The following is an 11,142-nucleotide window of genomic DNA, read 5'->3' as shown; positions in this document are numbered from 1 at the left end:
GGAGTGGATGGCCCCACGCACCTGGATCTGAGCTGAGTCTGCAGAACCTAAGGGTCTGATGTGGGGGGTTAAGGCAGGGATGGGAAAAGCAGAATGAGAGAAGCAGGTCTGTCTTGCACCATAACCCCTGGTTCACCCCACAATCCCCACCTCTGCACCATCCATCCAGTCTGAGGTCCAGTCTGGCTCCACCTGCCCCCACGGCAGTGATTCCGGGGTCCCTGTCATGGGGACAGGAGAGGCCAGGACTCTCTCCCTGTGGGCTGAGAATGGGGCATGGGTTTCTCTGGGCTTTGGGGCATCATCCTATTGGATAGAGGGTGAAACTGGTCTTGTTCATACAGGGCTATCTGGATGCTGATCGGCATCCGTCCATCTTTCTGAGGACAGTTCTCAGGAATGGGACGCAGGACACAGATGCAGCAGCCTTGTGCCACGCCAGAAACACTGTATTTGTTGGCGGCTACAGAGCAGCCCTTGGGCCTGGCGCTCGCTACAAAGCGGGGAGCACATGGTGGCCATGGCCACCGCGATGAGGACAGGTGGGGCCACGCAGCACCACAAGCACACGAAAGGGCCATGTAGTGTGTGGCAACTGTATGAAACATGTGATTCAGGTGTGTGCCCCAGGAGATGGGAGGGGCCTCACGCAGGTCCTGGGTGTCCAATCTCAGTGAATGCCTTTACCCGGGTGGTGTCCCGGGAAGGAGAACAGAGCCCCCAAAGGCACAGAGGAGACCCGCAAGCCTACGTCCATCTTTGCACGGTGTCCTTGAGCCTGGGGCTATGTCCAGGGAGGGCCTGAGTGGGGCATGATGGTAGCCTTCAGGGTGGCAACCTGAATGCACCTCCTGGGCGGTGACCATCCTCAGGGACAGGCCTGGGGACTCCCAGGGATCCACTGGCCACTTCCCTCTTGGGACAAAGCTTTAAGCGGGCGCAGGACTCAGAGGATGTTATGAGCTGTGAGGTTGGGCACCGGTAGGGGCAGAGTGCAGGGCCACAGGATCACGGACACAGATGTGGGGTCCGTCCCCTAAGGGTGGGCGGGAGGCTCTGAGCTGCATCTGCAGGCCCGGGACCCCCTGCTTTGAAGCTGGTGAGCGTCCAGGCATGGCTACACGCTGGTCTCATTCTTCCAGGGCCCTGTCCGGATGCTAACTGTGCAGCGGGCCCCAGGCCCATCTCCCTTGAGCAGCCCGTTGAGGCCAGGACCCCCGCAAGGCAGGGACTGTGTCCTATGGAGCATCTCAAAGTGGGCCCGGCCACAAGCCATATCCGGGCTGGGCCGCAGGCCACAGCTGTAGAGCCCCTCGGGCTGACTGAGCATTGGGAAGGCATCGTCCTGGGCACAGCACAGTGCGTGCATGCCCAGTGGGCCCTCGAGCGAGCTGGGGGCGCTGTCCGTGCGTGAGCTCTGGGGACTGCCGTCTGGGCTGGATGGGAGGTGGTAGGTGTAGGCCGGCTCGGCACAGCACGGCCGCGTCCGGTGCATGGGTCCTCCATGGGTGTGCAGGTGATGGGCACAGACCGACTCCTCCAGCAGCTGCTCCCGGCGCCTCGAGGCACAGCAGGGTGTGGCGGGTGATAGGCAGCTGACATGGGTCTGCGTGGCCTGCAGGTTGGTCAACTTGCAGGGCCCAGTGGGCAAGTGGCCAAAGCCATGGGGCTGGCCGGGGCAGGGCGAGTCGGGCAGGCAGGTGGTGGGCCCAAGCGCCTCCCCGTTAGTGTGCAGCGAGGACTGTGTGCTCAGGGCGCCCACAGGGGGCTGAGCCCGGGGACTGCGGCAGGCCCACCAGCAGTGCCACACGTCATCCCTCTTGGCGCAGTGGTGGATGAGCACGAAGAGCCCCAGGGTCACGCAGAAGGCGCCGTACAGGCAGCTGAAGATCATGTCCAGGAAGGGGCCCTGCGACACGGCCAGGGCCCCAAAGGCCCAGGTGGCCGCGAACAGGAAGAGCGAGCAGGCGGCCGCCCGAAGCTGGGCGGGCAGCGAGTGCTCGTTTTGCAGGAGGGAGGCAGCCAGCGCAGCGTGGGTGGGTGGCGAGCCAGGGTCAGCCCGGGGCCCCCGCGTGGGCTCCTCCAGCACTTCCCGAAGCTCATACCTGCGCTCTGGATGACGCCGCAGCTGCATGTAGGTGCCCAGCAGGTACACGCAGGTGACCAGGGTGACGAAGGCCGCTGGCCCGTAGAAGGCGCCCAGGCTGGGCTCCCAAGCCATCCAGCAGCTGTGGGGGGTTGTGGGTCAGTGGAGAGGGGGCCCCCATCTTGGTGACAAGGTACTGCTGGTGGGCAGGAGGGTCCTTCCCTGGGCCTTGGTGCTGCTGTCCGGGCTCCCTAAGGTTTGCTGGTGTGGGAGCACAGTGGCATGGGGCAGTATAAGCACAGGACTTGTCCATCCAGTGCAGGGAAGGGGTAGGGTGGGCACGGCCCACATTGGGGGTCAGCTCTGGCCACAGCCCTGTGGGGTATGTGAGGGCTGCTGGATGCTCACACAGCCCCAGGGGTGGCAGATCTCCCCCCACAAGCAGCTGTGACTAGCACGAGGCACTGGGCCCCACAGATGGGGTCTCCCTATGCCCCCACCAACAGCGTCTCCACCGGCCCCCAAAGGATGGGATCTCCCAGGCCCCACTCACTATGCTGCATCCTCGGCCTCCTTTCCGTAGTTTTGGATGTTTGTGGCGGCCGTGACCCCACAGATGATGAAGGGGACCCCTCCACCAATGAGGTAGAACCTGGGGGATATGGAGCACTCAGCACCCCAACCTCAGGACTATGACCAGGACAGACATGTAGTGGCAGCCCTGGGAGGAGCCCGAGTACCCCCTGCCCTTGGCCGTTGCCTCCCCCTTCCCTCCTCCCATCACTCTCGATCCTTCCCCTGGTGCTTCTTCTCCCCCTCCCTGTCTCTCCCAGCTCCCACCTGCTCTCTAACTCTGGTACCTGAGCAAAGGCTCCCTGGGGCTGGGCAGCTGGTGAGCACTTGGGCCTGGTGGAGCCTTCCTGGTCACCTGCTTGTAGATGCCCCTGGCAGCCACACCGAGCCACAGCATAGCAGACAGGGTGCAGTAGTGCAGGGCCACGCCCACCTGCGGGGGCAGTACTCAGCACGGGAACAGCGGGATCCCCACGCCCTCAGGACAGTAGGGCTTCCCTATAGGAGCTCAGCAGTTGGGCACATCTACCAAGGCTCCCCGAGGTGCACAGGGGTGGAGCTGGGGGATGGAGACACATGGCCTGTGTGCATCCACTCCACTCTGTGGCTCCTAATGCTGGTGGGCAGCAGCTGGACAGTCGCCAGGACAGTGACAACACATGGGACATAGGCAAATGACAGTGGGGGCTTTGTGCCCCCCAGAGAGCCATGTGCACTTGAATGCCATCCCCGTGGGCCCATATATGGGACTTGGAGCTTGGCTAGACCCAGGCCTTGAGTGGGACCCAGAGCTGGTTTGGGCCAAGGTGGGTCCACACTCAGCCATCCACAGCAGGGCCAGTGGCTGCGCCATCCCCAAGCCGCTCTGCTAGTCTGGCAGGTTCGTGGAGATACCGGGGTCAGGAGGCATCAGACTGGACCCTCGGAGGTGACCGGAACCCTGGTCTCTGGTGTCAGACCAGGGTGGGTCCAGTCAGTGATGACATCCCTGCCTACTGTCCTCTGGGGATGGTGGGTCAGGGCTTACTCAGCTTACTAAGGGGCTGCGGACTGGAGGGCAAGTGTGGGAGGTAGGAGGCAGGTGTCCAGAGGGTGAGCCTGGTGTGCAATGGACACCCTCTAGACAGAGGTACAAATAATTCTCATCCAGTACCCTTATTCTTGTCTGTTTTTGTTTGGGAACCATGCCTGACAGGTCTCAGGGCTTATTCCCAGAGTTGAGCTCAGGGCTAACTCCTGGCTCAGTGCCCAAAGCTCATTCCTGATGGGTCTTGGGGACCCACACATGGGCGCTGACTCCCAGTTCTAATTGCCCAAGGTCTCCCTAGAGTGTCTCCCAGGCATCCCCACACCTACCTCCGCTATTGCCTGTTTGCTCCATGTCCTGGAAGTAGCTGGGGGTCTACTCTAGAGCACTGACCGGCAGTGATGTGGACAGATGGCTTGTTCCAGGCAGGTGGGGAAAAGGTGGCCACAGGCCAAGCTCAGAGCAGGCTCCTGCCACTCTGAATGACCTTAGCTCAGACACAGATTGGCTGTGGTTTCCCTCTGGCCAGGCCAGCTGGGGTCATGCCGGGACCCTGCTGAGTTGCAGAGGGCACTGAGGGGGCCTGATGAGGGGTGGGCAGTGGGCACGTGGCTGAAGGATGTGTGTGCACCGATGAAGGTGAAGTATAACTCAGTTCCCCCAAGGGGTTCAGGCTCCCTTGTACCCCCGCACCGCGGTTAGTGAATGCACAGGGCACTGCATACTTCCAGGTCGGTCTACTTCAGTAGGACGGGATTCTCAAGCCTGTGATCCAGCTTGGCCTCGGCTCAGGCCTTTAGCCGAGGGCAGCAGAACCTTCTGGAATGCACCACATAGCCCCACAGGGTGTCTGGCATGGTTTCCCGCTCCACGGGGCTTGCTGGTCTCAACATTGAGTAAGGAAAGGGCACCCACTCTTGACGCCACCCTCTGCCCTGTGAGCCTGGCAGGACTGGGAGTGGGGGTTGCCCCTGGAGACCCAGCCAAGTCCATCTCACCCCTTAGGGAGCAGCTGCCTTGGGCATCAGGCACCACACAGGTGCCAGTAAAACCGGGCCACAAGCTGATGATTACCAGGCCAGCAAGTCACCTGGCTTTCCCCCAGTGCAGTGTGGGGCCTTGGGGTTGTGGGGCACAGGACTTACCGCCTGGCACAGGCTTGGGTACTTGGTGTGGTTGATGCCGCCGGCGAATACGGAGAAGGTGAGGGCCGTGTGCATGCAGAAGTTGAGCAGCACGTGGCGGCCCTCACGGCTGATACGGATGTTGCTGCAGGAGTGCGTGTGTCAGAGCCTCCAACCCCAGACCACGTCTGCCCGCACCCCCCAATATGTGGGTCACAGCTGGGCTATGGCTATACTGAACGGGCTTTTGCCTACAGCCATCCCCACAACTGCACCCTGGCCAAGGTTCATCTTGATACTGGGTTGCCCTGCCATGGCCTCTCACCCATGTGGAGATGGGCTGGGAGCAGCACAGCAGAACCCACAGAACCCTGAGGTAAAGGCACTTTCAGGGAGCTGATTCCCAGGCCTATGAGGGCTGGATCTTGGTCCATCAGAGGGGAGAAGGGGGGGAGGGGTCAGCTCCAGGGGCTGTGGAGGTGCAGGGGCCTGTCTCTGTGGGTGCAGGGGCCTGTCTCTGGTCCTGTGAGGTTCAGAGGCATATCTCTGTGGGTTCAGGGGGCCTTTCTTTGGGGGCACGGGGGGCCTGTCTCTGGTCCCGCGTGTGCACGGAGCTGGGCTCACCTCTGGTGCACGAGGTAGGTGATGACAGATGCCAGCAGGCAGAGCAGCATGACAGCGGTACAGGCATACACCACGGGGTGCAGAAAGTCCCCTGGGTGCTGGGGAGGGGCCAGGACACTCTTCAGATCCTGCGGGACAGGGAGCCACAGCTGGGCAAGTTTCCGGGCTAGGCTGCCTCTCCCAGGCAGTATCCCGTCACTCTTGTGGGACTGATAGCTAGGTCAGAAGTCAGGGGCATGGCAGGCTCTTTTGAGGCTCCTTTGTCAGAAAAGAGGGTGGTGGGATGCAGAGCTGCTGGGGTGGGGTCTCTCTCCTCCTTCATCTACAGAACTCAGGCCTCTCCTGCTGGCAGCTGCAGGATGTCCCAATTCTGATTTAGAGGCTCTGTTGTGCTTCTGGGCAGCACAGGGGAGGCTGAGAAGGAACCCCAGGTTAGGAAAGGTCACAACGGAGATGAGCGCTGAGGGTGGCAGCCATTGCAGGGGCGAGTGCCCCCTGCTGGTGCGTCTCCGGGTCGGACAGTGTTCCTTCAGGAGCCTTGCAGGAGAGGTGACTGACAGGTGATGGTTAGGGCGTGACCTGTGGGTGGGACCTCATTCATACTCAGAGGTCAGTTCACAGGGGAGCCCAGGAGCCTGCATCCACTTCTCCAGACAAGCCACTAGGCCCCAGACTGTTCTAGAAGCTTGGAAAAACAGCTGAGCAGGCCCTATTTGCTCTGTCCAGTCACCCCGCGCTGGGCTCTCAGGGGGATGAGAGCCGAATAGGAACCAGGTGTTGGGAAGTGTGGACCCACCAAGGACTTGTCCCTAATGGTCTGGGGCTGGAAGGTAGGTCCAACCTGCTGGGGGTCAGCTCGCTGTCCCCCCTGCCTGCTCTGCTCGGGGGTTAGCCGTGTGTGTGTGTCCACCATGGAAGTTGGGAACATCTCGCTGCAATCCATCACCCCCTTCCCTTCAGCCTATGAGTGTGAGTTTGGGGCCACTGAGGTTGGTGGCAACTGTGCAGTGGCCAGGCCCCAAGGAGAGAAGCAGGTTCAGCTAACAGAACTTGCTCAAGGCCCAGATGGAGTGGATCGGACCCTGACTGAACGGACAGCTGGATAGTCAGTGGCTGCGCTGGAGGCTTCATTGGCCCCAGGACCTGCCTGGCAGACCCTATACTGGGCTCTGCTCTGCCCTGCTCTCCAAATGTAGATGCTGGTGGGTAGGGAAGGGATGTATCATGCAGGGGTTCCCCCAGGAAGCTCCCCAGGGAGCTTCATACCTGGGTCTTCATGACAAGGGGCCTGGTCAATCCCTGCCCCATGCCCTCCGGCCAAGCCAGACTTGCCCTCTGTTCCTCATGGCCCCCAACATTGATAATCAGCGCCTGTCAGGGGCTCAGCAGGTGATAGGAGGAACCCAGCACCTGAAGTGCCCCTCGTGGAGGCCAAATGGAAGCCTCTGTTCTCCGAGCAGAAGGCAGGACAATGCAGTGGACAGCTCTAAGAACTGTTTCCTGCTGGTCTTTGCTTCCAACACTCGGTCATAAGTTATCAGTGATAGGGGCCGGGCGGTGGTGCTACAGGTAAGGTACCTGCCTTGCCTGCGCTAGCCTTGGACGGACCTCGGTTGGATCCCCTGGTGTCCCATATGGTCCCCCAAGCTAGGAGCGACTTCTGAGCGCATAGCCAGGAGTAACCCCTGAGCGGTACCGGGTGTGGCCCAAAAACCAAGTTATCAGTGATGTGGCTTTTGTCTGGTTTGCTTACTGGATATGCTTGGCTCAGTGCTCAGTACTCACTCTTGGTTCCATGCTCTGGGCTCACTCCTAGCTCTGTACTCAGGGCTCCCTCCTGATTCTGTGCTCAGGGGTCACTCCTGGTTCTGTGCTCAGGGCTGCCTATTAGCTCTGTGCTCTGGCCTCACTCCTGGCTCTGTGCTCAGGGCTCAATTCTGGTTCTATGCTCAGAACTAACGATGCTGAGGGTTTGCTCTTTGCTTTGAGCTCAGGGTTAACTCCTGGTTCTGTGCTTAAAGTCCACTCCTGGTGGTGCTTGGGGGAACAGGGTTGCTGCGGGGGGGGGGGGGCAGCAATTAAACTCAGCTGGTAATGTGTGAGACAAGTGCCTTACCCTGTCCTTTCTCTCCCTAAAGGGCTGCAATTTAGTCTGCCTGGGGCAGGCTGGAGTGGGGAGAGGATGTGCAGAAGACAGTGGGGGACAGGCGCTGGGGGTTCACTGAGAAAAGCTGGTTCTAGCCTGGAGACTAGCATTACACAGAAGGACCTAAGGGTAGGAGACGCGTCTGACCACGCATGGAGCTCCCCGAGCATCCCCACTTCTGTAGTGATGGTTCCATGTGCGAGCATGAGTGGGTGGGTGGGGGCAAAAGGCTCGATCGAATAGCAGGACAGGGGGACAGCTGAGAGGGCCGCCCAGGGCCCCTCGATGCCTCGGGGCGGTGCCAACAGCGTCTGAAGATGACGCTGGTTTTGGCACAGTGTCTCTCAGTCTCTGACAGGACCAGAGAAGGGGGTGAGTCAGGCTTTGCTCCAGGAGCGGCCCTAGGTACGCAGTGAGCTCTGTGATGTGGGGGTCCATTCCCGCCTAGGGCCCCGACCTTCTCGGACCCTGGACCCTGTGGGCAGCAGTCCCAGGGACCCCAACTCCTGGGAGAAACCACCCCAGGCCTCCCTGCCTTGTGTCCTCCGGAGGAGTGGGCCAGACACCCAGCCTGGACAAGGGTTTCCCAGGTCACGGGCAGGAAGGACCCGCTGATGAAACGCTCCAACATTGCGGCAACTAATTAGTATGATGCTCGCGAGGCTCCCAGGCGCCACGGAGGCAGGACCCCGCACTGGGGGCCCCACCTTGCCCGCCCCCCACCCCCTCCAGCGCCCTGCGGGGGCCGGGGGACTCACCATGGGCTCGGCCAAGTTGCTGGCGCGTGAGCAGGGTGGAGGGGCCGCGCCCAGGCCCTACGTGGCTCCCGCCTCCATGGCCAGGAGAAGGTCAGCGCGCCGGCCTGGGGCTGGGCCGTGCCGGGCCGGCCGAGGGCTCCTGCTCGAGGCGCCCATCTGGGGAGAGAGGCCTGGGTGAGCCCGGGCTCCGGCCACGCGACGCCCGAGCCTCCAGCCTGTTGCCTGCGGGCGCCGATGGGTCCGGCGGGCGGCGATCGGTGGTGGCCGGCGCAGCCTAGGGGCCCGTCCGGGGCCGGGCCGCGTCCCCGAAGTTGGCGGACGCCGCCGGGGGCCGGGAGGGGCCCGGGGCCGCCGCCCCCTGCCCGCCCGCAGCTCCCCGCCCGGCCACCTGCAGCCCCTCACCGACTCCGGGGCGCGCCGCGGGCTGGCGCGGGGCGCGGGGTCCCCCGCTCGCGCCCCGGTTATCAACAGATTGCAGGGCCGGCGCGCAGCAGCCCAGCCCGGCCCGGCCGGCCAGTCCCCGTCGGCGGGCAGCGGGCGCCGTCACCATGGGGACGGGGGTGCGCGATGGCCGCCCGGCCCCCCGCCGCAGGCTGGGAATGGTTCTTCCCGCGCCCGCCGCGCTCGCCGCGGAGGATTTAAAGAGAAACGGCCTCCCCGCCGCAGCCGCGCACCTGCCCGCGCCCTGCGTCACCGAGCCCCGCGCTGGGCACGGGCGCCCGAGTCCGGGCTCGGGCTGGGGCGCGCGTCACCGTCCTGGGATGGAAGCCCCGCGGACGCCCGCGGGACACGTCCAGGGAGGCCCCCGGGGTCATCGCAGTGGCCATCGCAGAGTGCGTCAGCCCAGGGGACCCGCCCAAGGCGCTCACCTCAGGACCACCACCAGGTCCTCCTGGGCCAGCGCCCTCCCAGGCCCTGCCAACCAGCCAGACCCCCTGTCCGGGTCGTGCTCTCTCTTGTCCCTTCCCTGGCCCAGACCCCAAGACGCAAGGGCAAGGCCCCTCTTCCCACCTAGACCCTCCATCTGGTCCCTTCCCTCCCACCCCGTCCACCCATACCAACCCAACCCCAGAGTGGTGGCCCTGGCGACTATAGGTAGGGAAGGGGAGGCGGGACTACAGGTGTTGAGGACACGGTAGGCACAGGGGGACCTGGTAGGATGAGGCCCCTCCGCTGTTTCTCTGCCACCCCAAAGCAGGAGCCTGAGCTAAAGGTGTCTAAGGGACAAGGAGGGGAGAGCTCAGGCCTTCCTGCTGCTCAGCAAGGCACCTTCGCTGAAGATTCAGTCCCACCTTCCGGATCTGCTCACTCAAGTCCCATCTCCCTACATCTCCTGCTCCGTGTCCCCAAGTCTCTATGTCCTATGAATCGTGCCCCTGCATCCCCTGACCCATGTTCCCATGTCTCTTCTCCTCTGACACATGTCTCCGTATTCCCCGACACATGCCCCATATCCCTGGGTGGACACTGTGCTGGTCTACACTAGCCAAGGTCAAGGGGTCTCTGGTTGATCCTGGTTGCCCGAAGCCTATCTCAGAACGGCCCTGTCTGCTCTGCATTCCCAGCAAGTACTGGTCACTCAGCTGCCTGCCTGACCCTTCTCCTGGCTGTAGGTGCTGTGTGTTTCTAACAATGGAAGCAGGGCCCTCCACTCCGATTGCACCATGTCCTCTCTGAAGGAACCAGTTACACACTGCCTGAGGGACAAGAAGGACCCAAGCTTCTCACATAGGGTCCTGTGTGTGGCTGCAGAGCTGGCTGGTCTGGCTGCATCAGTGGTATCTGTCACTTGTGCCTTAGGCTCCCAGGTGGACTTGCCTCAGAGCCTTCAGTTCACAGGGTGTGTATGTGCATATGCATGTGTGTATGTGTGTGTATGTTAGTTGGGGGGTGGCCCAGCCTCTGGGAGCGTCATTGTCATGATTCACTGGGTAGCCTGTGAGCCTGCCCCATCCAACCATGTCCCAGCTGGACCCCACAGCAGTGTGGCTGAGCGGGCCTCCCTGTGACACTTGTACCAAACAAACAATGGACCCCAATCCCTTGGCAGTTCTGCTAAGATAATGATTTGCTTCAAAATTAATATTCCTGAGCCACTGATTTTCCTACTATTTGCAGGCTTGGCACACTATGGCATTTACTCAGGCTTCGTGTCTGAACTATTTCTTATTCTCCCTTCAATACCCTGAAACCTAAAAATAATCCTTTTATTTTTAAATTTCTAATCATTTTTCCGGTTGGTATTCTGGCTTCTGTTATTGGAATAGCAGAGATTTGGAACATTGAGACATTGAGACTGTGCTCAGACAGAGCAAAGGAGCCATCTCTGGTCTCTATCATACCTCCAGGAGAGCACAGGACTGAGAGCCCCTTCCTGAGATAGGAGAGACACAGAACTTGTGAGTGAGGACAGGTGTATACACAGGTCTGAGGGCGCAAAGTCAGCGTGCGCACACCGTGTGAGAGTAAAGGGGTTAGTGGACATACGGAGGTGAGAGAAGTATTGTGCATACACGATGTGAAGGTGTCAGTGTGTACACCTGTGGGAGACACATGTGCACATCCAGAAACATGTACATGTTACCACATGACTACTAGGACACATGTGGCCATGACATAAACCCTCATGTGTGACACGTGCCCACCAGTATTTACTTTTACATGTTGAATACACACATGTACTGGGACAGATCTTGGTGTGTTCAGGTCACGTGCATGCCTGTGATAGATCTGCACAGGTAGTATACATGTAAACAATCAGCTTATGCTCAGGGATGTACACATCTAGACCACATCTGCACACA

General features: G+C 61.2%; 1 protein-coding gene across 3 annotated transcripts; it reads right to left on the bottom strand.

The window, feature by feature from the left end:
• Window positions 1-428: 428 nt before the first annotated feature.
• ADGRA1 (adhesion G protein-coupled receptor A1) lies at window positions 429-8,817 on the bottom strand. Of its 3 annotated transcripts, XM_049764583.1 has the most exons (7): window positions 8,745-8,817; window positions 8,339-8,494; window positions 5,435-5,562; window positions 4,832-4,955; window positions 2,947-3,092; window positions 2,640-2,738; window positions 429-2,228 (listed from the first exon to the last, which is right to left on the bottom strand). In XM_049764583.1, the coding sequence occupies exons 2-7, from the start codon at window positions 8,339-8,341 to the stop codon at window positions 1,118-1,120; spliced, it is 1,611 nt and encodes a 536-aa protein (XP_049620540.1). In that variant the 5' UTR covers window positions 8,342-8,494; window positions 8,745-8,817; the 3' UTR covers window positions 429-1,117. The 3 variants fall into 3 exon arrangements, with proteins under 3 accessions (XP_049620540.1, XP_049620542.1, XP_049620541.1); XM_049764585.1 differs by lacking the exons at window positions 8,339-8,494; window positions 8,745-8,817 and having other exon boundaries at window positions 4,016-4,955; window positions 5,435-5,460; XM_049764584.1 differs by lacking the exons at window positions 5,435-5,562; window positions 8,339-8,494; window positions 8,745-8,817 and having other exon boundaries at window positions 2,947-4,505; window positions 4,832-4,912.
• Window positions 8,818-11,142: the final 2,325 nt, after the last annotated feature.

This window comes from Suncus etruscus, chromosome 17, assembly GCF_024139225.1.
Source record: "Suncus etruscus isolate mSunEtr1 chromosome 17, mSunEtr1.pri.cur, whole genome shotgun sequence".
NCBI lineage: Eukaryota > Metazoa > Chordata > Mammalia > Eulipotyphla > Soricidae > Suncus > Suncus etruscus.
The sequence above is the reverse complement of the archived record's forward strand: the minus strand, read 5'-3'. Positions and strand labels throughout refer to the sequence as shown.